Here is a 23,011-nt window from a genome sequence, read left to right on the forward strand (position 1 = left end):
AGGAGCCTGCTTAGCCCCGATGTGGGACTCGATCCCGGTACCAGGATCACGCCCTGAGCCAAAGGCAGATGCTCAACTGCTGAGTCCCCCAGGTGTCCCTAGGAGGCTGCATTTCATGCAGGACTGCAGAGCGGCCCCAGCACTTCGAGGTGGGAGGAGGTGCGGTGGGCAGAGAGGGGTGCCTTTCCTAGGCTGGGGCCGTGGACTTCTGTGGTGACCTGCGCTCTGCTCTGGGGAGCTTTTCACGTGCAGTACAACAGCACTAGGGCACACCTCACCTGTCAGCTGTTAGATCTTTGTCCTTCTTCCCTCTTTTCCCTTTTTTGCCTTTCTTCCCTTTCTTTTTCTGGAAAAAAATGGAAACAGTCAACAATTTAGTAAAAACAAGTGAGCAAATTAGCTCTAGATACTAGGAAAAACAGCTGGTTTTGTTAGTGGTGGCAGGGAATGGGATGGGAACATCCACTGTGGCACACTGGACATGCGGTTGCCACATTTTCCTGGACGGAAGGCTTGGCCTGGGAAACTGCAGGTTGCTTATGTGGGCACATCCCTGGGTGGGTAGATGGTGAGGTCACCACTGCGAAGCCTGCACAAGGCCTGATTCCCAACAGGTTCTGAGCATTCTGGCTCTTCCTGTGGGCTCTCACCTACAAAGGATGAGAGCACCGCGTGCCCAGGCCATCAAGTTGTGCTGGTCTTTGACATCCAATCTCGTGCCCTGTTAGCCTCAGCCCCAGATCTGCATCCCAGGGGGCTCTGCATTCTGATCACTGGGATAGCCGGAGGGAAGTGCTTGGAATATGATTGTTCAAAACAGTGCTGGTTGCTTCACTACTCTGTTTAAAGCACCCATTGGTTCCTGCCCATCGCCCATGGGATGAAGTTAAAGTTCACCACCATGGTGGATGCAGTTCTTCCAGGGGCTCTCTTCCTTTATTGGCTCATATTCTTTCTCAGGCCTCCGCCCAAGCTCCCCCGTCATGCAGACTGACCGTCGGGCACTTTCTTACTATCCTAGCATCTTTCATTCCTCCACGTCCATGTCTACATTCATTCATTATTTTTATTGCAGTATAATTTATGCACCGTGAATATACTCGTGTGCAGGCTGACTGACTTTTGCATTTATTTTTTTACATATAACCATATAAACACTGCCTGAATCAACATCTAGAATGTCTTCTCTCCATCCCTGGAAAGGAGCATGAGAGAGAGACTGTGGGTAGACTTCACTGTGGATTCAGACTGCTTGTTGCGGTCCACAGAATTGCACAATATAAACTGCCTATGGCTTCTTTTAGCCAATATCATGTTCTTAAGATTCACTTAATGTGGTTGCACATAGCTATACTTCATGATTTTCAGGTGTTTACACGTTAAATTTTTTATTTTGAGACTATGGTAGGTTCACACGCAGTCGTAAGAAATAATACAGAGATCCTGAGTACCATCTACCAGGTTTCTCTCAAAAGTAACATCTTACAGAACTATCTGAACCAAAAGTCACAACCAAGACACTGGTATTGACAATGTAATAGTCAAGATACAGAACATTTCTATTTCCACCAGGATCCCTCAAGGGGCCCTTTCCAGACCCACTCCCTTCCCTCTCATGAGCACCTCATCTTTAACCCCCAGAAACTATGAATCTCTCCTCCGTTTCCATAATTTTGTCTTTTTGAGAATGTTGTATCAACAAAACCAGAGTACATATCTTTTTGCTTTTCACTTGTTATAATTCTCAGGAAATCTGGCCAGGTCATTCTATATATCAACGGTTGTTCTTTTTTATTGCTGTTTTCAGTTTTGAATTATTGTGAATGAAGGGGTGTGTGTGTGTGCGTGTGTGTGTGTGTGTGTGTGTGTGTCTTTGTTTCTCTGGGATTAATGCCCATGAGTGCAATTGCTTGGTTGTATAGTACTTGCATATCTGGTTTGCAAAGAAAGTGCCAAACTGCTTTTCAGAGTGCCAATACCATTTCACATTCCCACCAGTAATGTATGAGTGATCTCGATTCTTCCCATCTTCTCCAGCAATTGGTGATGCCATCCTAATGGGAGTGTGGTGACCTCTCATTGTGATTTTAATTTGCATTTCCCTCACGGCTAATGGCATCTTTTCCCATGCTCTCTTGCCCTCTCTACAGCCACACCAGTGCCATACCTCCTTGTGTATTTTGCCCATTTTCTAATCAATTGCATTTTAACTGTTGTGTTGTGAGAGTTCTTCATATGCCCTAGGTACTAGCTCTTCCTCAGATATGTGGTTTGCAAATATTTTCTCCTAGTCTTTAGTTTGTCTTCTCATGTCCTCCTTAGAATCTTACATGGAGGAAAAGTTTCTAATTTTGATCAAGTCTAAATTTGCCTTTTATGAATTCTGCTTTTGCTATTTATTCTAAGAACTCTGTCTAGCCTGAGATCCCAAGGATGTTCTCCTATATTTTAATAATAGTTTTATAGTTGTAAATTTTCCATTCAAGTGCATTCGAGTTTGAGCTCATTTTTGTACAATGTATGAGACTTAGGTAAAGGTTCATTTTTTTCTGTCTGTGGTTATCTAATTGTTTCAGCATCATGTATTGTAAAGGTTATTCTTCCTTAAATTTTTGTATCTTTGTCAAAAATCAGTCAGGAATATTCATGTGGACTCACTTCTGGTTGTGCATTCTGTTCTGTCGATCTATGTATCTATCCCTCTACCAGTAATTAAGTTTAATTCTATCATCTTCATATTTATTTATTTTACTTTATTAAAAATTATTTATTTATTCCTGAGAGATGCACACACACACACACACACACACACAGAGAGAGAGAGAGAGAGAGAGGCAGAGACATAGGCAGAGAGAGAAGCAGGCTCCATGCAGGGAGCCCGATGTGTGACCTGATCCCGGTTCTCCAGGATTATGTCCTGGGCCAAAGGCAGGTGCTAAACCGTTGAGCCATCCAGGGATCCCTCCAATATTTGTTTTTTAATTGTACAATCTGTTCTTTTTCCTTTTCCTTTTCCTTTCCTGTAGTCTTCCTAATCAATCAGGTATTTTTTATTTTCCCATGTTATCTTCATTATTACTTCTTGTTATACATTTTAGTATCATTTAAAGAATTACAAAATATAACACTAACTTATTATAATTTACCTTGAACTAGCACTTTATGGTGCCTGAACAGCACAATAACCTTACAAGTCCATTTACCCCTACCTACCTTATCAGTTGCTGTTGTCATATATTTTATTTCTACATGTTATATAAATACCTAAGACTTTGTTATTATTCTTCCCTTAAAAAACAGAATATTCTAAAAGTAGTGTTTTATATTTTCAAAAGCTGATCATTCCTTCTTACACTTCATTGTTTCCATTTGGGATCAGTTTCCTTTAGCCTGAAAAATATTCTTTTAGTATTTTCATATTGTGGATCTGCTGCTGATAAGTTCTCTAAGATTTCGTTTATCCAGGAACATCTCTATTTCATTACATTTTTGAAGGATGTTTTCACTGGGTCCGGAGTTCTAGGTTGGCAGTTAATTCTTTCCAATCTCTAAAATGCCATTTGTTGCCTCCTGGCTCCATAGTTCCTGTTGAGAAAGTCAGCAGTCATTCTTATTCTTATTTTTGTTTCCTTGAAGGAAATGTGTCTTAAAAGAAGAAAACAAACCTATTAAGATTTTGCCTTTTATCTTCAACTTTTCAGCATTTTGACCATGATGTGCTGAGATGTAGTTTTCTTTGTGTTTGTTCTACTCAAACCTCATTGACCTCATTGAGGCTCCTGAATTTGTGGCTTCATGTCTTTCATCAGATTGGGAAAATTCATGGACATTTCTTTTTCATATATTGCTTCTTTCCCATTCTCCTGCTTTTTTTGGTGGTGGTGGGGGGATTCCAATTACACATACAGTACAACTACTGACTATGTCCCAAATTTCTTTATTCTCTGTTCTGTTCTTTACATTCTTGTTCTTTCAGCACTTCCATTTAGATTTCCTATTGGCTGGTCTTTAAGCTCAATCTGTCTTCTGCTATGCCCATGCTGTTGTTTAATCAGTTCAAGGAGTTCTTAATTTCTGCTTCTGCAATTTTCAGTTGTAGAATGTTCATTTGTGTCTTTTCAAAGTAGATTTTCAATTTATTTTTAAATAAGGCATTCCTCCCTCTCCCATTTATATATGCTAGCTCTCTGGCAAATGCAAAAAATAGCCAAAGATTTTACCCTCAAGGAGCTTCTTAGCTTCTCCAGGAACTCCTATATTCTTAAAACTTCCATGATTACAACAGGAGGAGAACTCAGGAAAGGAGGGCCTCTGAGAGGCAGTACCTCACCCAGTGATGTCATCATGAGGATGACAGCACATCCAGAGTTATCCAATCTTACAGATCTGGAAACTTGCTCTTGCCAGTACAGATGCTTTGTCTGTCTTGTTCTCTTATCTATTCTGAATGACTTGAAATATACCTGGCATATAGTACTCAATAAATGCTATTGAATGAAAAAAATTAATAAAGATAATCTGTTCCCCAAGCCTAATTTTGGATCTACAAATAACAGGAGAAAGTGGAAAGTGGAATAATCTAAGTTGGTGAATTTAGAATCAGATATACAATTGCCAAGAGAAACAGACCATGTAGACTCGTATCTTATAGAAAAATCATCAGGAAACTATAATAACTTATCAGAACGTTGCTTGGTGAACATGGATTCAGAAAGGAGGTGGCTGGATGCTGTGAACTGCTGGACGATTGATGCTATACTGTGACATCTTGAGGCACATATTTAGCTTACAGGGATCAATCTGCATGGGATCTCAATTTGACTAATTTATTTGATAATATGTACTGAGGACTTGTTTTGTGCCAGAAAGAGTTACAATGGTGAGCAAGCAAAAAAGACAGTAATACAGTTCCTGCAGTCATAGTCCTTCAGTAGATTCAGGAAGGCAGATACCAACAAAATGATCTCACTAATAAATATAACATTAAAACTGTGATAAAGCACCTGGAAGACCTAGTATACAGTGCTATATGTATGCAGAGAAAGCAGACCTACTATGGATGGCCCAGAAGGCTTCCCTGAGGAAGGAAGGCTTGGACTGAGATTTAAGGGATTAACAGGAGTTAGCTAGGTTAGGGACTGGGCGCATGGGAGCAAAGATAGTTCTTGAAAGAGAACAACATGTGCAAAGGCCCTGTGGTGGGAAGGAATACAGTGGGTTTGAGGGACAAAGAGGAAGTTCAGGGTGCTGAAGCACAGGTGAGAAGGGAGAGTGGGTAAAGAGCTTGGGGAAGTGGACATTGGCCAGGTTGGACAGAAAGCCTGGCTGAAGATTGTCATCTCTATTCTTAGAGGATTAAGATGCCATTGAAGGGTTTCAGCATGTAGTGATAAGAATAGGTTTGTATTTTGAAAGGAAGTTTCAGGTTGCGGATAGTCTCTGATCAAGTAATTTTATCTGGGTGCTGACAGATTAATACTGCCTGATTCTATTCCTCTGAATCCCTTTTCTTCTTCTTTCTATGTTCAGGGTTGACTATTTCCTTTATGCTAATGGTCTTCCTGAGGATGAGACTTGGTATAGTTAATTGTTTCAGCCTTGAAATTAAAACCACATCCAACATATGTGTCCAAAGTTTACACCTAAGTCATTGGATTGGAATTTGGGGCACTCCATAGTTACACAGTTACCATCAATTTATTGGGATACTCTGAGCACACCATTGAATGTTAAACCAGCTTAATTCCAAGAGGGAAATTCACAGCAACCCCTCCCTGTGACATATGATGAACCATGACATGGAAAGGGCAGATACCAGACTACAAGGAATGGAGGAGGCAGTCATGCAGGAGGGTGAGGAAGCCAATTCTTATCTTGGGCCTGGACAATGATACGTGTTGGGTAAAAGGAAAAAGCCTATTTTCAGCCAGAGAAAGTACAGCTACTTCCTCTCTGCATTTCCCATTTTGTTTGGCTTGAATTCCATGTTCAATTATCAAAACATCACTTCTTCATGCCGATAAGACCTATTGGTGAGAGAATAACCTACAGACGACCCTCATCAGTCTTCAGTGATGTGTCCTCAAGGAGGACTTTGAAGGACATTCAGGTGTCAAACTGGTAAGTCAGAGTTAAACTGTGAAACTGTAAATTGTAAAGTCAATACAAAACGGATCAGGATGGCGTCATGCTAAAGGGACTGGCTGAACTAGACACTCATGTAGCTGGATGTGTGAAAAACTCTAAGAGATTATGTGAACCACAAGAAGGTTTGATCAGCCATAAGACCTTGAGAAAACCATCAAAGAGGCAAAGGTTGCCTTATGCACCTGCTGACCCTGCCAGGGAAGGAAAGTCTGGCCTCTTCCTGGATGATTCTGGCCCCAATGGCAGGGCTAGCTCTGGAATGAAAGTGGAAGTAGGGGCCTAGGTTAGGAAAAAACCAGTTCTTTCCTCCTATGTGTGTCCTTTGCTCCCACGTGAATACCACATACACAACACTTCTGTCACCAGGTATGTGTGTGCGTGGGGGGTTCCCCCACCAAGAAATACCAGCTGAGAGTCCTACAATTTGACTCAATTCTGACACTATCTACTTAGAAATAGCATCGGATCCCATAGGTTGGGGGCTCAGTCCCACATGACTGCTCCCCTACCCCCACATCAGACACCAAACACAAGTCCCTGGTTAAAAATCTGGTTAAAACTCTTAGGTTCCCACAACCATTTCTTTGAGTTCAATTAGTTTCTTACAGTGGTTCACAGAACTGAGGGAAACACTTCACATTTACCAGTTTATTAAAGGATGTGATAAAGGGTAACAACTGATGGCCAGACCTTAGGATAAGGTCTGGGAGGGTCCTCTGTTCCTGCGGAGTCAGGCTGTGCCACCTTCTTGAAACATCCAAGTGTTCACCCTCCTGACATTACTGGGATTTCATGGAGGCTTCCTCACACAGGCACGATCAATTATTAGCTGCCTTCCCAGCCCTTCTCCCCTCTCTGGAGGGTTGGGGGTGGGGTTGGAAATTCGAAGCTTTTAATCATGCCTTGGTCTACCTGGTGACCGGCCCCCAGACAGGAGCCATCTGGGAGCCCACCCAGAGTTGTCTCATTAGAACACATATGCTCCAACTACTCTCATGACTTAGTGATTTATTTTTTTTATTTTTTTTATTTTTTATTTTTATTTTTTAAATGTTTATTTATTTATGATAGTCACAGAGAGAGAAAGAGAGAGGCAGAAACACAGGCAGAGGGAAAAGCAGGCTCCATGCACCGGGAGCCCGACGTGGGATTCGATCCCAGGTCTCCAGGATCGCGCCCTGGGCCAAAGGCAGGCACCAAACCCCTGCGCCACCCAGGGATCCCTGACTTAGTGATTTAAAAGGGTTTCAGGAGCTCTGTGCCAGGAACCGGAGCCAGGGACCTATATATATCTTCTATTATCTCACAGGGCCTTAGTAAATGAACTTTGAACATCAGGATTTACATGGTTACCCCAAAACACCCTGAGATGGATTGGTGGCAATCTAAAATTCAATTTGTCTGATTCCCTTACTCACAAAGAACTTGCTTATTGGCGCTGGCCTCCTCTACAGATCTACCTACAGGACGAGAGAGGAAGCATTCTGGGTACATTACTGGCTCCCCTCATTGTCCTCATCCTTCATGTGGGGTTTGGGTAATGCAAATCTGCAGTGAGCAGTTTACTCTGAGACTGGTGAATGTATTGCATTTATGAGGTCATGTCCCTGAAGGCTACATGGTGGAACAAGGCAAATCCACCTGGGTGTGCCAGGCAGCACCCAGGACTCAACTCTGGGGCTTGGGCAGCATTCCTGCTCATGATTCAAATCTGCATCTACCTCATCCCTCCCATGCTGGCTTGCTACTCACCTTTTTACCTTTCTTCTTTCCCACTTTGACCGGATACTCCTTTTCTCTGTTCACAGCCAGTTTTAAGTTTTTGAGCTCCTGTCGCATTAGCTCATCCACCTAGGAGAGTACAAAACACACCACTTATGAGTGACTTTGTGTGCCTTGTGTTTTCTTTGCGAAGTTTAAAAATAGCTTAGAATCTAGGCCGATCATTGATGGGAAATGGTGAAGAAGCCCAATGGCTGCCACTGATGACTTGTCTTCGCGCAAATCTAAGTGCGGTGTTACCTGCACTCTGATCTCGGACTCTAGTTCCTTTCGCTTCTCCTGTTTGATCAGTTCCGGGTCAAAGTCCTGCGGGAAATTCCACGACTCGTCTCTATTCTTCCACATGTCTGTGGTCCAGAAGGATTGAGAAAAAGAAAATGAATTTTTTTTTCAACATGAAGACGAACGAAAATAGTTATTGCAATGTAAAGCATTGCATGGAATACAAGGTTGGATAAAATAATCAAGAGTTTATTGATGGCAGAGTGATGGGACTCATGTGTTCTGTTCCCTCAACTTCCCAAATGGGAAAAATGTGCTTGCATAATAACCTAAAAAATAAAGAAAACTGCTAATGTGAAAACATAAAATAAAAAGTATGACACGAGTAGTATTCTTCTAATGATTATAACCATGTAAAAATAATACATTAATTGTGGGATTATATAATTAGACAAATGTGGGATGACTATTTTTGTAATATGTTTTATATTACTTTCATTATTCAAACGATTCACTAAAATAGGAAAGATTTTACTGCTGGCTGAAGCCACCAGTGATTAGCCCCAGCCCCTTGTTAAAAGACAGCACTGAACATACAAGTACCCTTGACGTTCCCCTGACAGCTATATTTTTGAATTACTTTTTGGATGTGTTTGAAATCATACATGTTTTCCATTTCCCTTTTTGCCTTGGCCTGGCAGTTAGGAGAATGGTTAGAGAAATGTGACCTTAGAGGAAATAAGGATAATTCTGTGTCGCTGGAATAAACGGAACTAAAGTTCATTTCTCAGAGGGGAATTCCAAATGCGTGCCAAGGTACAGATCAGCTGGATCCTGGCACTGGGACATGGGGTGGTGTCCTGTGCAAAATGAGACTTGTCCATCTGGGAAATGAGACGTTTTCCCAGAATCTGTGTTCACAACGGGAGGAACTTGCCAGAACTCAACGTGCAACCACCACCCGGCTTGGCCACTTCCCTGGGAGCTCATCCTTAGGATAGCAATGCCCTTCAACTAGGGGAGGCAACTGAGGGCCGTGGGGGCCGGGTAGCGGCTCCTCAACCTTCAACACCTGTCTGAGGCAGAGGCTAACACCTGGGAAGAAGGGTGCAGCTGGGGGCAGGTGAACACGTGAATGGGCAGAGCTTTCTCAACCATGGCCTCCCGTATGGGCTCAGCAGGGGGATCCTGAGACCGGCCAGGGATGAGTCCTCCTGATGCAGCTGCCTGAGAAGGGAGGGACAGTCACAGTCACCAACACATGTCTGGGAGCTGTGGAGAGCAAGGAGTGTCAACCGTGAAGACGGAGAGTAGAGAAGGTTCCTGGAGAGACGCCTTGGCAAACAGATGAGAAGGGAGGGCCAAATCAATCCCAGGGTCTGAGGTCAGCAAGAGGGACCAGAGATGAAGAAGGGACAAGATGTGCTGTGACCCAGGAAAAGCTGCAGATCCTGGACAGATGGACAGCACAGCAAGGAGATTCTGATGCACAACTCAAAGCTGGCCAATGGGCAGGTCTTTGGCCATCTGATGCCAGTCCATAGGATGCAGCCCGCGGTGGGGCCAGGGGGAAACCTCAATGTACCGCTTATGACTGTTGGTCTTACGGTCTTCATCCTCCTTACTGATAATCCCCACTTCCTCAGGGGAGAGGGACTCTGCAGGACAGTTGTGCCCAGAGCAGACACCTGTCTGCTCTGGGCACAGCAAAAGTGGAAGCAAAGTGGAAGCGATGGATGCCTGAGGGCCAGTGGCTGTCGTCTCAAGGTGATCAGTCAGGATCCTGTGGACAGGAAAACTATAGGAAGATGGGATGTGGAAATGCAGCTCCAATTCTCCAAAAGTGTGGGAGCCCCAGGCTGAAGAGCCTACAATGCTCCTGGTGGTTGGCATGGAAATCTCCAGAGTTGGGAATGGTCACCACAAGGTGTTGCCACACAGTCAGGCAGGCCCACCTCACTCCCTATGGGATGGGATGTTGGCCAGAATAGAGTCTGTCTGGAATCCAGGTCCAGCGAGGGCTCTCAGCCTTCCCCGGCTTCACACTGGAGAACTGAGGGGGTGTGGCTGGGCAGGGCTGTGCCAGGGGCTGGCTAGCCAGGGTCTCTGCCATGGTCACAGCCTATGGTGACGCAAGTCTGGGGGAACAGATTTTGGAAAACGAGGATGATCAAAGGACGCCAGTTTCTCTTGGGGTGGCCACTGTAGACTTATAAGAAATAGACAGGAAACAAGTCACAAACATGGTACAATTTTCATAGAGCCAATTCACCCATGTGGCTTTCCCCATTGGGGTGGCCACGTGACAGGTGACCCTGCCCCTGGGGCAGAGATGATGGCGACGGATGATGGGGCTGGGAGTGGATGTGGCACCTCTGGTCTCTCTTGCTGACCTCTCCTGGGTGCCTGCCTGTCGGAGATGACCCTCGAGGTGAGGATGTCATCACCTGGGCGGGGCAGGTGATCAGACCGATGAAGGCCACTCGTGGCAGGAGTGGGCACACAGGTAATTGCCAGAAAGCTAGGACCTGAATTTTTATTATTTTAAACGATCACCCCCATGACTGAGTGCCAGCCAGAGAGGCCTATCCTGTGTTTTAGAGTCAGGGAATGAAAACTAGGCGTTGCACAAATTGTCTACACCAGCCCACTGACATAAAACACGTGTTAAGTCATTATTTAAAAGTTTATCTTGGCCCCGAACCACCCCGCCTTGGCAGGTGGATTTTGCGGTCGCTCTGTAAGGTGCGTGTACACCCAAGGAAGAGCGAATTTGCACTTCACTCATTTGAGGGTAATTGTTCTTTCTCAGTTCATTTGCTGAAAAGCACACGAGCTTAAATTGTGGAAAACTTTAACATGTATAAATAATGCTTTTCCGTATGTGTTTGAAGCTGTAAACTCTCTCCCTTGAAAATACTACGGAGTGTTTAAATGTCTCTAAAAGGTGCCATTTACTGATCACTCTTGTCTAGCAGGCTTCCCCCTTGCAACGATCATTCTATCTCCAACAGCAAAACTCACCTGTTTTTATTAAGATATTTTAAAGCAAAAAATATCCTTTGCTGTTGCAAGGGAGCTCCTTTGCTTTTTCACCAGACAGACTTACTAAAATCTGGAAACAGTGCATTTCCTAAAGAAAGGGACACAGAATATTTAACAGAAAGGAACACGAGGCGATTATTTATGTAAAAGCAATGGCACCTCGTAACACATTCTCATTCTGGAGTTGTAACTGTGTCCCGCGAATAAAGCAGTGCTTGGTGGCCTTTGCTGATTTCCCCACTCCCGCCATTTGAATGGTCTTGGTTTTGCGAGGAAACTTTGCTTTTCTCATGACACTTTTGCACAGGGCACCTCTCAATCCCTTCAAGAATTTCATGGACATTTACAAATGCAGGAAGCTTTTCAGGGCCCTCAAAGCACAACAACTGCCCCACAAGCTTTCATCCCGAGAATGTGAAAAGCAGGCTGGGGCAGTTTCTCACGTGGGGGGGGGGCAGTGATTAAAATGCTAATGTTTTATTTGAAAAGGAAAACCTTGGATTTTTGAGGAAAAAAAAATGCTAAGATGAAGACATTTAATTTCTTTAAATTACCAGAAACCTGGCAAGATAACACAGGAAACGCTACAAATCCAGCTAGGGAAATGGCACTTCACGATTTCTGCTCCCAAATGACCACTGCTTGTTTTTTTTTTTTTTTTTTTTTTTTTTTAGGCTTTATGGAAACAGATATTATACAAACAGCGTAATGGAAACATATTACACAGACGGTGTGGAAAGTCTCAAGAGCTTTCCTGAGTGGATCAGCAGGTTGCAAGACTCGGCTTCCCACGGGAACATTAGATTTCCCCCAAGTTAGTTTTTGTTTTTACCAAAATAATACATGCACATTGTTTTAGACAAAGTTGGAGAATATGGAAAGGATTATAGCATAACTGTCTAACTCTGCCTTGCAGTGAAATTGCCCAATGGCATTCATTCCTGTATTCATTCATTCATTTAAAATTGCATGGAGGGACGCCTGGGTGGCTCAGCGGTTGAGCGTCTGTCTTTGACTCAGGGCGTGATCCTGGGGTCCTGGGATCGAGTCCCGCATCAGGGTCCCTGCATGGAGCCTGCTTCTCCCTCTGCCTGTGTCTCTGCTTCTCTTCGTGTGTCTCTCATAAATAAATAAATAAAACTCTTAAAATAAAATTTCATGGAATGGTTTCAGAGTTATCTGCAAATCTGATTCATTCATAAGTTACTTAGTTCATGACTTGACTGAGCCTGATTATAGGGCAGGTGCTGCTATCAGATTGGGCAGACAGTGCGAGGCGCTGCCTTCTGGGACCTGGCAATCCCTGGCAATCCCTTGGGAACACTCACATCCCCTGCAGACCGAGGTAAGTAAAACAGGGTGGGCACAGAGTGAGGCTGGAGACTGTGAGCCCACAAGGGTCTCAGGGAAGGCCTGCAGGGACCAGTACTCCAGGCAGGGGGAACAGACAGCACCAGGTCCCTGAGGTGAGAGTGCCTGGCTCGCTGGTGGAACAGGACACCCATGGGAGGTGGGTGTGAAGCCGTCTAGCTTCCTGAGCGCTCCTCGAGCTGCTTGTCTCTTGTTCCATGCTCGTCATGCGGCCATACTGCTACTTCTTGATTTATGAGTTTGAGACGTGAGCATCTGACTCCCTGTTATGGCAGAGGAGGGCTTTTCCTGTCTTTCCCCTTATTCTCTCCTGATAGTAATTTCAGAGAAGAGAGCCAGGCCTTCCAAATGCCGAAGGAAACTATGACCTGAGTATAAGCCTGAGACCATATTTAAGTGTGTTGGCGTCTAGAGCTCCCCTGCGGTAGCTCTTTCTCAGGACACCTTGGGGGAGGACGGGCTCCACCAAAATGAAGGACTGACAATCAGGAAGGATGAAGGAAGGCCCAGGGATGACAGGTGATAGGGCTCCAGGAGGGAGGACTTCAGCAGAACATGAGCTGGCAAATGACCTGATGGGTTCGAAGGTGCAAACCTGGGAAGCTGGTGATAGACCAGTAGAATATGAAGCCATGCGGTGGCCGTAAAGACCAAAAGAAATGTGGCAGAAAGCAGGTCTGAATAAGGGGCCCTTCTTGTTGCAGACATACTTGAGTTCTAGTAGCATCCATGGCATGCCCATGACCCTACAGTGTGATGCATGTGGTTCCTAGCTGGACCTTGGATGTTGTTGCTGCCAGCCTACTTTGCAAAAGCACTCAACTTATGCCACTGTCCCCACGCCATCCACCTCCACCACGCCCAGTATGTTGTAAGCATGTTGATGGCACGTGCCACCTTGGTATCCCCACAGTAGCCTTATGCCTGGCGTACTGGACACAATGGTGGTTGAATGAATACACCAGTGAGTGAGTGTGTCTGACAGTGATTGCTCCGCACTGTGGTTTGCAGTGATTCGAAGGGGCACCTGCACCCCAGTGTTTATAGCAGCAACGTCCACAAGAGCCAAACTATGGAAAGAGCCCCGATGTCCATCGACAGATGACTGGATAAAGAAGATGTGGTTTATCTATCTATCTATCTATCTATCTGTCTATCTATCTATCATCTATCTATCATGGAATATAGATACTAGATAGTATTATGCTAAGTGGAATAGTCAGAGAAAGACAAATGCCATATGACTTCACATACGTGGAATTTAAGAAGCAAAACACATGAACACAGGGGAAGGGAAGGAAAAATAAAATAAGATAAAAGCAGAGAAGGAGACAAACTGTAAGAGCCTCTTAACCCTAGGGAACAAAGGGAGGGTCGCTGGAGGGGAGGTGGGTGGGGGGATGGAGTCACTGGGGGAACTGGCACCAAGGAGGGCTCGGGATGGGATGAGCACTGGGGGTCGTAAGCAACTGATGAATCACTGAACTCTACCCCTGAAATTAATAATACACAATATGTTAACTAACTTGGAATTTAAATAAAATGTTTAAAAAAAATACTCTACCAGCACCTGCCATAGGGGTATAGTTTTGTTACTCACCCCTCCCTCCCGTCCCCCGCCCCGCACAGTTGTCCTGAAGAGCAAACGAGATGAGCATGAGAAATACAAAGGCTTGCTAGTCTTGGGCATCTAACAACAGGAGGTCACTGCTTTGACCTTTCCCCCAACTACAGCGGTTGCCAAATCCTGCTGGGTCACCTACCCCCTGGGCTTCCACCCGAGCTCAGCACTGCATGCAGGGTGGGACGCTTGCCACTAGTGTTTGGTGGAAGCATTTTCGGTGGCACGTGGACATTTTCATTTTATACAGCGAGCATCTCAAACCTGAAATGACGCTGATACTGCTGCTTAGGGTGAGGCTCAATTCATTAGGGTAAAAACCATGAGTCAATGAAAAAATATGCCTGCTGCCCAGATAAGACCAGAATTAGGAAGGAAGGATACGCAAGGCGGACTCCACGTCCTAATCGCATATTTTAGGGATTACCGAAGAGTACCGATAACCAGGGTCATCGTGGCAGGTCATTCTGTGTTGGGATGACGTGGACAATTGTTCCAGTAAATTGTAATAGAAATGCCCGAAAGACCAATGCCTACACCTGCAGCTCTACTCAGATGATAGCCACGGTGCTAATTATGCTGAACAATGGACAGAAGAATCATGTGTGGGTTTTCAGACACCTGTCTTGGTCTGACAGGATTAAAACATTTCATTGTCCATAAGGCATTGATTTATTAATTTAAACAATCCGGGACAATCCCTTTCATTCCCAGCAAGAGAATGTTCAGCTGAGGTCCTAGGGGTTCAAAAACAGAATGGAGGTTTAGATCACGTCCTCGTACTATTCATATCTGGCTTTTTTTTACTGATTCTGTGCCTTTCGGCGACTCAAAGGAATTTTAAAATAGAGACCGACAGAAGGTGCTGGCGATGAGCTGCACGTTTGCAGCCTCTCCTGGCTGAGCACCTAATTCTTCCCCGCACAGGCCGGGTGCTCGGGCCAGGGGTCACCCTGGGCGGACGGGTAACCCATTGCCTTCCCATATTCTCCTGCACCAACCTTTGTACACGTTGTTTCCTTCCTCCATCATGGGAAGGAACACACTCGGTGACATTTTCCATCCCTCATCTTCTTCCTGTTGAGGAAAAATGATATTTTTGTTGATTACAGGCCTACTTTGACCCGGATGCGACAGTTACGAGGCGCACACATCCTCATGCCTGGGCTGTGCCAAGGCACACGTGCTCTTTCTGGCTTATGAGCAAAGGTCCAGCCCCTGGCCACCCACCCGGGCAGGTTCCCTGCTGGCCAGTCTGAGCAGGGAGCGTTGTGTCCACCATCCAGGGCATGGATGGTTCTAGAAATTCAGCCCTGCCTGCAGGTTCACTGTGGCACCCCCGTTTCAGTTGCCTCTCCGGGGGTACCCCACACGTTGGGCTTGTCTGACAATCGGGTTCCTTCTTAGCTCTGGAAGCTGATCCCAGCCTGAGTCCTTGTAGGGACGTCAAGCTGGCTGGAATGTCAGAAGAGGCTGGAGGAGAGGACGTGTCTACGATGATGGCCTCATTCCTGAGAACAGCCTCTGGAAATCCGCAACGCGTGCTTCTCCCTCTTTGTGAAGTGGTACAAAGTTTAGTTTGCAAACCCCCTAAGATGGTATGAGAACGTGGTTGGCTCAGTGGTCCAGCGTGGAGCAGCACCTCCGTGGGCCAGGCGGCGGGAGGGGAGGCGTGGGGGTCACGGAAAGGCTGGGTGGCGCTGCAGACAAACGGCACCTTTTACAGCTCGTGGTGCTGGATCTGGGTGCCAGGCTCTTGCCAGGATTTAGCACGACATTAGGTGGACGTAGAGAAGACTTTAGGATTCACATGATCACGAGTTCCGGACAGAGACAATCCACCTAAAATAGGCCCAAGTGGTTCAACACATGGCTTGAAAAACAACAAAGAGAAAAGAGGTGCAAGGATGGATCGCATGGGGCTCCTCTTCTGGCTCCTAAAGCGACTGTCAGACAAGGGCTGTGACTTTGATACCGAAAGCACATTTGCAGAGATGGCTCTTGGCTGGCAGAGAATGTCCTCCTGACGCTAGCTTTCTTCTCTAGCATATATATATTTTTAAATGATTTTGTTTATTTGTTTGACGGGGAGAGAGAGAGAGAGAACAAACAGGGGGAAGAGGCAGGGAGAGGGAGAAGCAGGCTGATTCAGGGCTCGATCCCAGGACCCTGACTGAGATCATAACCTGAGCTGAAGGCAGACACTTAACTGAGCCACCCAGGCGCCCCTCTATCACATATTCTTTTTTAATTTAAATTCAATTTGCCAACATATAGTATAACACCCAGTGCTCATCCCATCAAGTGCCCTCCTCAGTGCCCGTCACCCAGTCACACCATTCCCTCACCCACCTCCCCTTCTGCAACCCTTTGTGTGTTTCTCAGAATTAGGGGTCTCCCATGGTTTGTCTCCTTCTCTAATTTTTCCCACTCAGTTTCCTCCTTTCCCTTATGGTCCTTTTCACTATTTCTTATATTCCCTGTATGAGTGAAACCGTATAATGTCCTTCTCTGATTGACTTACTTCACTCAGCATAATACCCTCCAGTTCCATCCATGTCGAAGCAAATGTGAGTATGCATCTCTTCTGAGGGCTGAGAAATATCCCTTTGTGTATACAGACCACATCTTCTTTGTCCAGTCATCTGTCGAAGGACATCGTGGCTCCTTCCAGTTTCGCTCTTGTGGACATTGTTGCTGTGAACATTGGGGTGCAGGTGTCCTGGTGTTTCACTACATCGGTATCTTTGGGGTAAATACCCAACAGTGCAATTGCTGGGTTGTAGGGTAACCATCACATATTCTTAACAGAGGATGTCCTTATCTTTTAGAGATGGTTTGCAAACCAAAGATCCAAAAGAAAGATGAATTTTTTTTTACTGTTAAATTTCGAGAATTCTTCATATATTCTAGATGCAAGTCGTTTGTCACATCTATAGCTTGCAAATATTTTCTTTCAGTTTGTATCTGGTCTTTTCATCCTCTTCCCAGAGTATAAGGTTTTTTTTTTTTTTTAATTTTTATTGTGATGAAGTCCAATTTATCACTCTTTCCTTTTATGGATGCTTCTGGTGTCAAGTGTAAGAATTGTTTGCTGAGCCCTTGATCCTGAAGATGTTTTTCCCTAAAAGTTTTATAGTTTTACATGTAAGTCCATGATCCATGGTGAGATAATTTTTATATAAGGTACAGGTAGATGTTCATTTTCTTGTCTAGGGGATAAAATGATTAATTTTTGGAAGCTCATCTTTATTTTTTAAAAAAAGATTTTAATTATTTATTCATGAGAGACACAGAGAGAGGCAGAGACACAGGCAGACGGAGAAGCAGGCTCCACGCAGGGAGCCTGATGTGGGACTGAATCCCAAGACCCTGGGATCACGACCTGAGCTGAAGGCAGATGCTCAACCACTGAGCCACCCAGGTGTCCCTGGAAGCTCATCTTTGAAAGTGTTTAGGGTGTTTCTATGCTTTTCCTTTACTAGTTCTGGTGAGGTGAAAACACCTAGACCAATCTCTTTGCTTTTCTCCTTCAGCATCTCAGAATAGAGGTCTCCAGATGGATCCAGATACAAAATTGAAAACTTTCATGCTTTCAATGTTAAATTGTTTGCAAAATTTTTGATGAAATGGTCAAATGAATGTAAGATTACCAGCCACAGTTAATTAATTAGTTAATTAAGAGAGACAGCATGAGTGCATGTGAGTAGGGGTGGGGAGGGAGGGAGGGAAGGAGAGAGAGAGAGAGACAGAGAGACAGAGAGACAGAGAGAGAGAGAGAGAGAGAGAGAGAGAGAATCACCCCACTCAGTGCAGGGCCCGACATGAGGCTTGATCCCAAGACCCTGAGATCATGACCTGAGCTGAAATCAAGAGTCTGACGCTTAACCAACTGAGCCCCCAGGTGCCCCCACAGTTATTTTATTTTAAAATGTTGTGCACGATTATGGAGACCCACCATAACAGCCCTTTCTTTTCTCGGGCTGCCAGCCCCACCGAAGATTGGAAATCCAAGCAGGGACTGCAAAACTTACAAGTTCTCACCCCTAAACTTCATCCCAGGCATCTCCAGGTTCAAACGTCTCAAGACACCCAGGGGTACTCACTGATTCTCATAATTCTGAATAACAGCGTGTCTAAGGGGGGCTCGTGCCCGCTGCACTAGAGAGGTGCTTTGGGCAGGTCACTCTGACACACATTTATGCTGATAGAGGTGACCCCAGGCAAGGGTCGAAGTGCGAGGAGAAGCAATCTTAAAAGAGTGACGGTGGGTCTTTGTGAGCCAGGGACGGGTATTGGTGACTATGAGCCCAGATCTTCGCATCACCAGCTGGATGTACCTTTCCTTCTTCATTACTTTCAGAAAAAATTGAGGGAAACAGAACTCAGTTGCTTCGCTCTCCACCTTGTGAATGATGTTTGGTTTTCAATGCGTCCTCCCATGTGGAAGGATGCAGACTTCTGAGGTGCTCCGACCCCTGGCCCACACTTGTCCTTGTGTGGGCCCTGGGCTTGCACTGAGCCTGCCTCCTGTCTCATGGTGGTCACCACCTGGACCTGTCTCCCTGCCTCAGTCACTTCCTCACCCACGGGCCATCCCAACGTTGGCCACAAACCACAGGCCTTAGACTACAACTCACACAACTCAGGTCTGCTCAAGTCACTACCCCCAGGATGACTCTTGTCTTCTCTGGAAGGTTCTGCACAGCACCCAAAGGCCCCATCCATGGCTGCTCCAAGCTTTCTTTCCCAGCCCCACACCACACACCCTCCCTGGCCTCTGTTATCCCTGCCCTGACATGGTCCTATGGTTCTCTGGCTCACCCATTGCCTGGAATACTGCCTGGAGTCCCCGGTCCCCGTCCAGCCTTCTGATCCCCTCACTGCCTGACCCTTGTCAACGCCTTGTCTTCGGCCACTTATGCTCACTTGTAGCCATCTTGCGGATTGATGAAGCTTGTACTTGGGTGATAGTTTAACAAGCGTCTATTTTCCATTTATGGAGGTGAGTGGAAATATCCAGAGAATCCTCAGTTTTTTGTTAATATGAGGTCTTTCCCAAGTTTTCTGACTATATATGCACTGGCAATTGAGAAATGACCAAGTTTATAAAAATACCTGAAGGATAACCTCCCAGCTATGCCACCGTGGGAAATAGGGTTGGGGTTGGGTCAGTATCTATGCAAGCTAAACAAAACTAGTTTTCTGTCTCCCCTGCATTACCCTTTAACCAGGGTGAATAATAGATGACTTTTTCTTCTGGTCAAATACCAATTCTCATACAAGGATTTGAATAGCTCATCGCACGAGTGCTTCTGGAGGCTTTGGGATTGCTTCTAGAGTAAGACTTTAAAAAGTCAACAGAAAAGATGATCTGACCTCTAAGTAATGAGTAGGAACATAATGTGATGATATCAATTTTCATTAGCGATTACCATTTATTCTTTCATTGATTATGTTATCACCGTGTAGACTTGTACTTTTCATGAATAAATTCAGTTCTAAGTAACTCTGAAGGATTTAATCCTTCATTTGCAACTACTTCATAAATGCTGATACACTCAAACTTTGCTTTTTGTCCCAAACTGTTCATCATTAAATGACTCTTTAATAGCTAGTTAATAAAATACCTTCACTCAACAAAGACCAGATTGTGTAGCTGATAATTTCAGATTTTTTATGGAACAAGCTTCATTAACAGTGAATTTTTAATTAGCAAGTGTCAAACTCCCTAATGCATATTTAGTGGAAGAGAATGCTTAGAATAAAATTGAAATTCTTCCAATTGTCCTTATTCTTAGGCACTGCTTCAAAATTATCTTGCAAAGTGAGAGGAGGGCTTTAAAAATTAACCGTATCAGGTAAGCTCCCGTCTTATTTTTTTCTGCAACAAGTTAGAAGCATTGGGGCCAGCAGTCGGGCAACAGGTGGCCTCATGGGCTGGATTCCCTGGAAATGCTCAGATGGAGGCTGTGCAGGTGGTTTACTGGGAACACCACCCACAGGGAAGAAGGGAGACAGGCAGCACCGGACAGAGAAGTTGATGCAACTGAGATGTGATGTGACTGGATGTGAGCTGTCAGCTGACCCCACGGGGAGCCCAGGACCAGGAGAACCATTCAGAGATGTCCCATGAGGGGACTGGGTCTTTGTACCCAAACATGGCTATCCCTGGATGCAGTTCCCTGGGCAGGGTGCTGGGACTTTGCATGGAGCAGCTCCTTTAGACCCGGAACAATTCCTGGGGAGGAATTAGGTGAGGGGTCAGCATGACACACTGGGTAGCTGGGGACTACAGTGGAGTGGGTTGTGTCCAGAGCGAGCAGTAAGAGGTCTCTCTTCTTTTGTTCACAGCAATGGTACATGGTTAAGGAAAGGGACAAAGACAGGTGGGGGAAGTTGGAAGATTTCTGCTTATCATGGTGCAGGAGGTGAGCCTTGCAAAAGGGGCAGTTGCCTCCAGCTGGGTGCCTGCAATAGTGCAAGGGATTTTTTTTTTAAAGATTTTATGTATTTATTTTAGAGGGGGTGGGGAGGAGCAGAGGGAGAGGGAGAAGCAGATTCCAGGCTGAGCACGGAGCCCGACTTGGAGCTCCATCCCAGGACCCTGAGATCATGACCTGGCCCATTATCAAGAGTCGGATGTTCAACCAACTGAGCCACCCAGGTGCCCTCATGCAAGAGATTTTTAGCAAAATGTTGGCTTTCATCACAAAATGTTGGCTTTCATAAAAGCAAAATGTTGCATTTCTGTGGAGTTTGGGTGTTGCCATTGTATATCCACCATCCTCCTTTCTCCCCTGCTCACAATTTCCGATTCCTTGGTCCAGTCGCTTGTCTTTGATGACACAGCCTGTCTCGTTTCTCTCCCGGACGCACCTCTTGGAACACGAGGAGTGTGACTGCCACGGCCTGAGCAAGAGATGGATCTCTGCCTCTGGACAGAGTCACACACGGACATACCCCTTAAGGATCCATTCTCCCGAGTCGATTCAGGTCAGAGTTCTGGTCAGCTGTGAAGGAGGATCCGTCTGTGCAGAAATGCCTCTTGAAACATGATCATGCTTTAGGGTGATGCGAGCTTCCAGCCATCTCCCATGGAGGAGTTTCTGCTGAGAGAACGCTGTCCAGGGAGCGCGCACCTGTCCACGAGCTTGGAGGAAGACTCCTCCAGTTCCTGCCCCGTGACAGCAGCACCTGGTAAACCCACCGCCTCATCCTCTCCCGACTGCAGGAGGGGAGGCCTGGCCCAAAGTGACACTCTTTGAAATCTGATATCCTTTTATCCTTTGGGTAGTAAGAAACAAAAACTTCCATTAAAATACATCCAATATGTCAACAAAAAGTGATAAACTTGAACAAACACATTTTGGTTAAAGTAGTTAAGATTATGTTGACTTTGTAGTGGTCACCTGGTTTGCGAGCATTTTTTCTGATCTCTACCCCTGAGGAAAGAAGAGGGGGATCATTTATTTTGAGGAATAAAAATTCAAAGCTATCCCATATGTGAATAAATGCATAAAGTATCGAAGTCACGAAAACCACCTTTATGCTAATAGGTATTTATTATAAGTCACAGAGAAGAGGATGACCAGTTATCGAGGAACATAAAAAAATATTGAATAACAGTTGGTAGAACGGTTTCCTAGGAAACAAATGACTGCAATCTCCGGAGATTTGAGGCGATGGCATTGATTGAAAGCAAGAAATCCACCTAAAAGAAAAAAAAATTTCTTTTAAAATTCCAAATCCCTTACCTTGTTTTTTTCCTTTGTCTCTTTCTTTTCCTTTTCTTTTTTAGGTTTCTTGGGTTTCTTTGCCTTCTTCTTCTTTTTCTTTTTGTTTTTCTCCTCCTCTTCTTGGGTTGCAATAATATCTTCAGTGACCTGGCAAGAAATACAAAATCAACTTCTCACTTTCATGGACCCCTATCAAGATGAGGACCCCTTTTCTGTCTGGAGGACGTATTTGTGCTGACCTGTCCTTGCTCCCTCCCTGCCCTGCTCTGGGTCTGAGGCCGACCCTTCTGGGGACATCACCTCCTGCCACCTGCCTCTGGTTGGATTCAACAGTGAGGCCGCAGTCAGATCTCGGGGTGGGGGCAGATGATGGGGAGGCTGAGGGAGGTTGGACATTTCTGAACCCAGCCCCCTCTGCCCCCCAATTCAGAGCTGCTCTGGTCCCCAGGGCTCCTATGAATATAAACATGAGGGAGGTCATGGCTTCCTTGGTGTCTCTGCCGCAGCCTGTGTGCCAGGCCTGCCCACGCCTCTTCCCCAGAGGAGCTGAGGACACCTTGTGATTCCTGCCTGGACTCTGTGTGACAGTTGATCTTACAGTAACTTTGCTTTCCTGTAAATGATCATGCATCTCTTCTCAGGGTTGCTTCCTTTCACCTGTGATTAAATCTGTATGTCCTGCAGTGACAAAATCCCACTTATGCTCCCCAAATTTTAAATATTTCTTAAGAAGTACCTGGTTCATATCGGATCAGCATCACTGGAGAATTAGTAAAACCATATAATGAAAACCATATAATGAAAAACCATATGATCTGTTCTGTACAAGGATGTTTGCTGAGCTCCCATTTGCTGTGGTGGGGAGCCACGACTTCTGGGAGATATGAGGGTGACGGTGATGGGACCCATTTCTTGTTAGACCCCGGGGCTCTGCCCATCACCGGTCATGTGACCAAGACAAGTAGCATAACTTCTCTGGGTTCTAGTTTCCTAGTTTCATTTCCTAAAATCAAGTCAGTGCTTCCATCCATTGGACTTACGGTAAGCCCAGCACGGTACTAAAGATGAACTCATCTACTGCTAA

General features: G+C 45.3%; 1 protein-coding gene across 3 annotated transcripts in view; it reads right to left on the bottom strand.

Moving 5' to 3' along the window:
* Window positions 1-23,011, bottom strand: part of IQCA1 (IQ motif containing with AAA domain 1) — a 146,529-nt gene that overhangs the window by 51,306 nt on the left and 72,212 nt on the right. For all 3 annotated transcript variants that reach the window (XM_072796793.1, XM_072796792.1, XM_072796794.1), the window contains 5 exons: window positions 21,946-22,074; window positions 15,190-15,265; window positions 8,170-8,276; window positions 7,900-7,998; window positions 279-346 (listed from right to left, as the gene is read on the bottom strand). In XM_072796793.1, coding sequence (XP_072652894.1) covers window positions 279-346; window positions 7,900-7,998; window positions 8,170-8,276; window positions 15,190-15,265; window positions 21,946-22,074 — 479 coding nt within the window. The remainder of the gene's footprint in view (window positions 1-278; window positions 347-7,899; window positions 7,999-8,169; window positions 8,277-15,189; window positions 15,266-21,945; window positions 22,075-23,011) is intronic.

The sequence above is a fragment of the Canis lupus genome, chromosome 24 (assembly GCF_048164855.1).
Source record: "Canis lupus baileyi chromosome 24, mCanLup2.hap1, whole genome shotgun sequence".
NCBI classification, from domain to species: domain Eukaryota; kingdom Metazoa; phylum Chordata; class Mammalia; order Carnivora; family Canidae; genus Canis; species Canis lupus.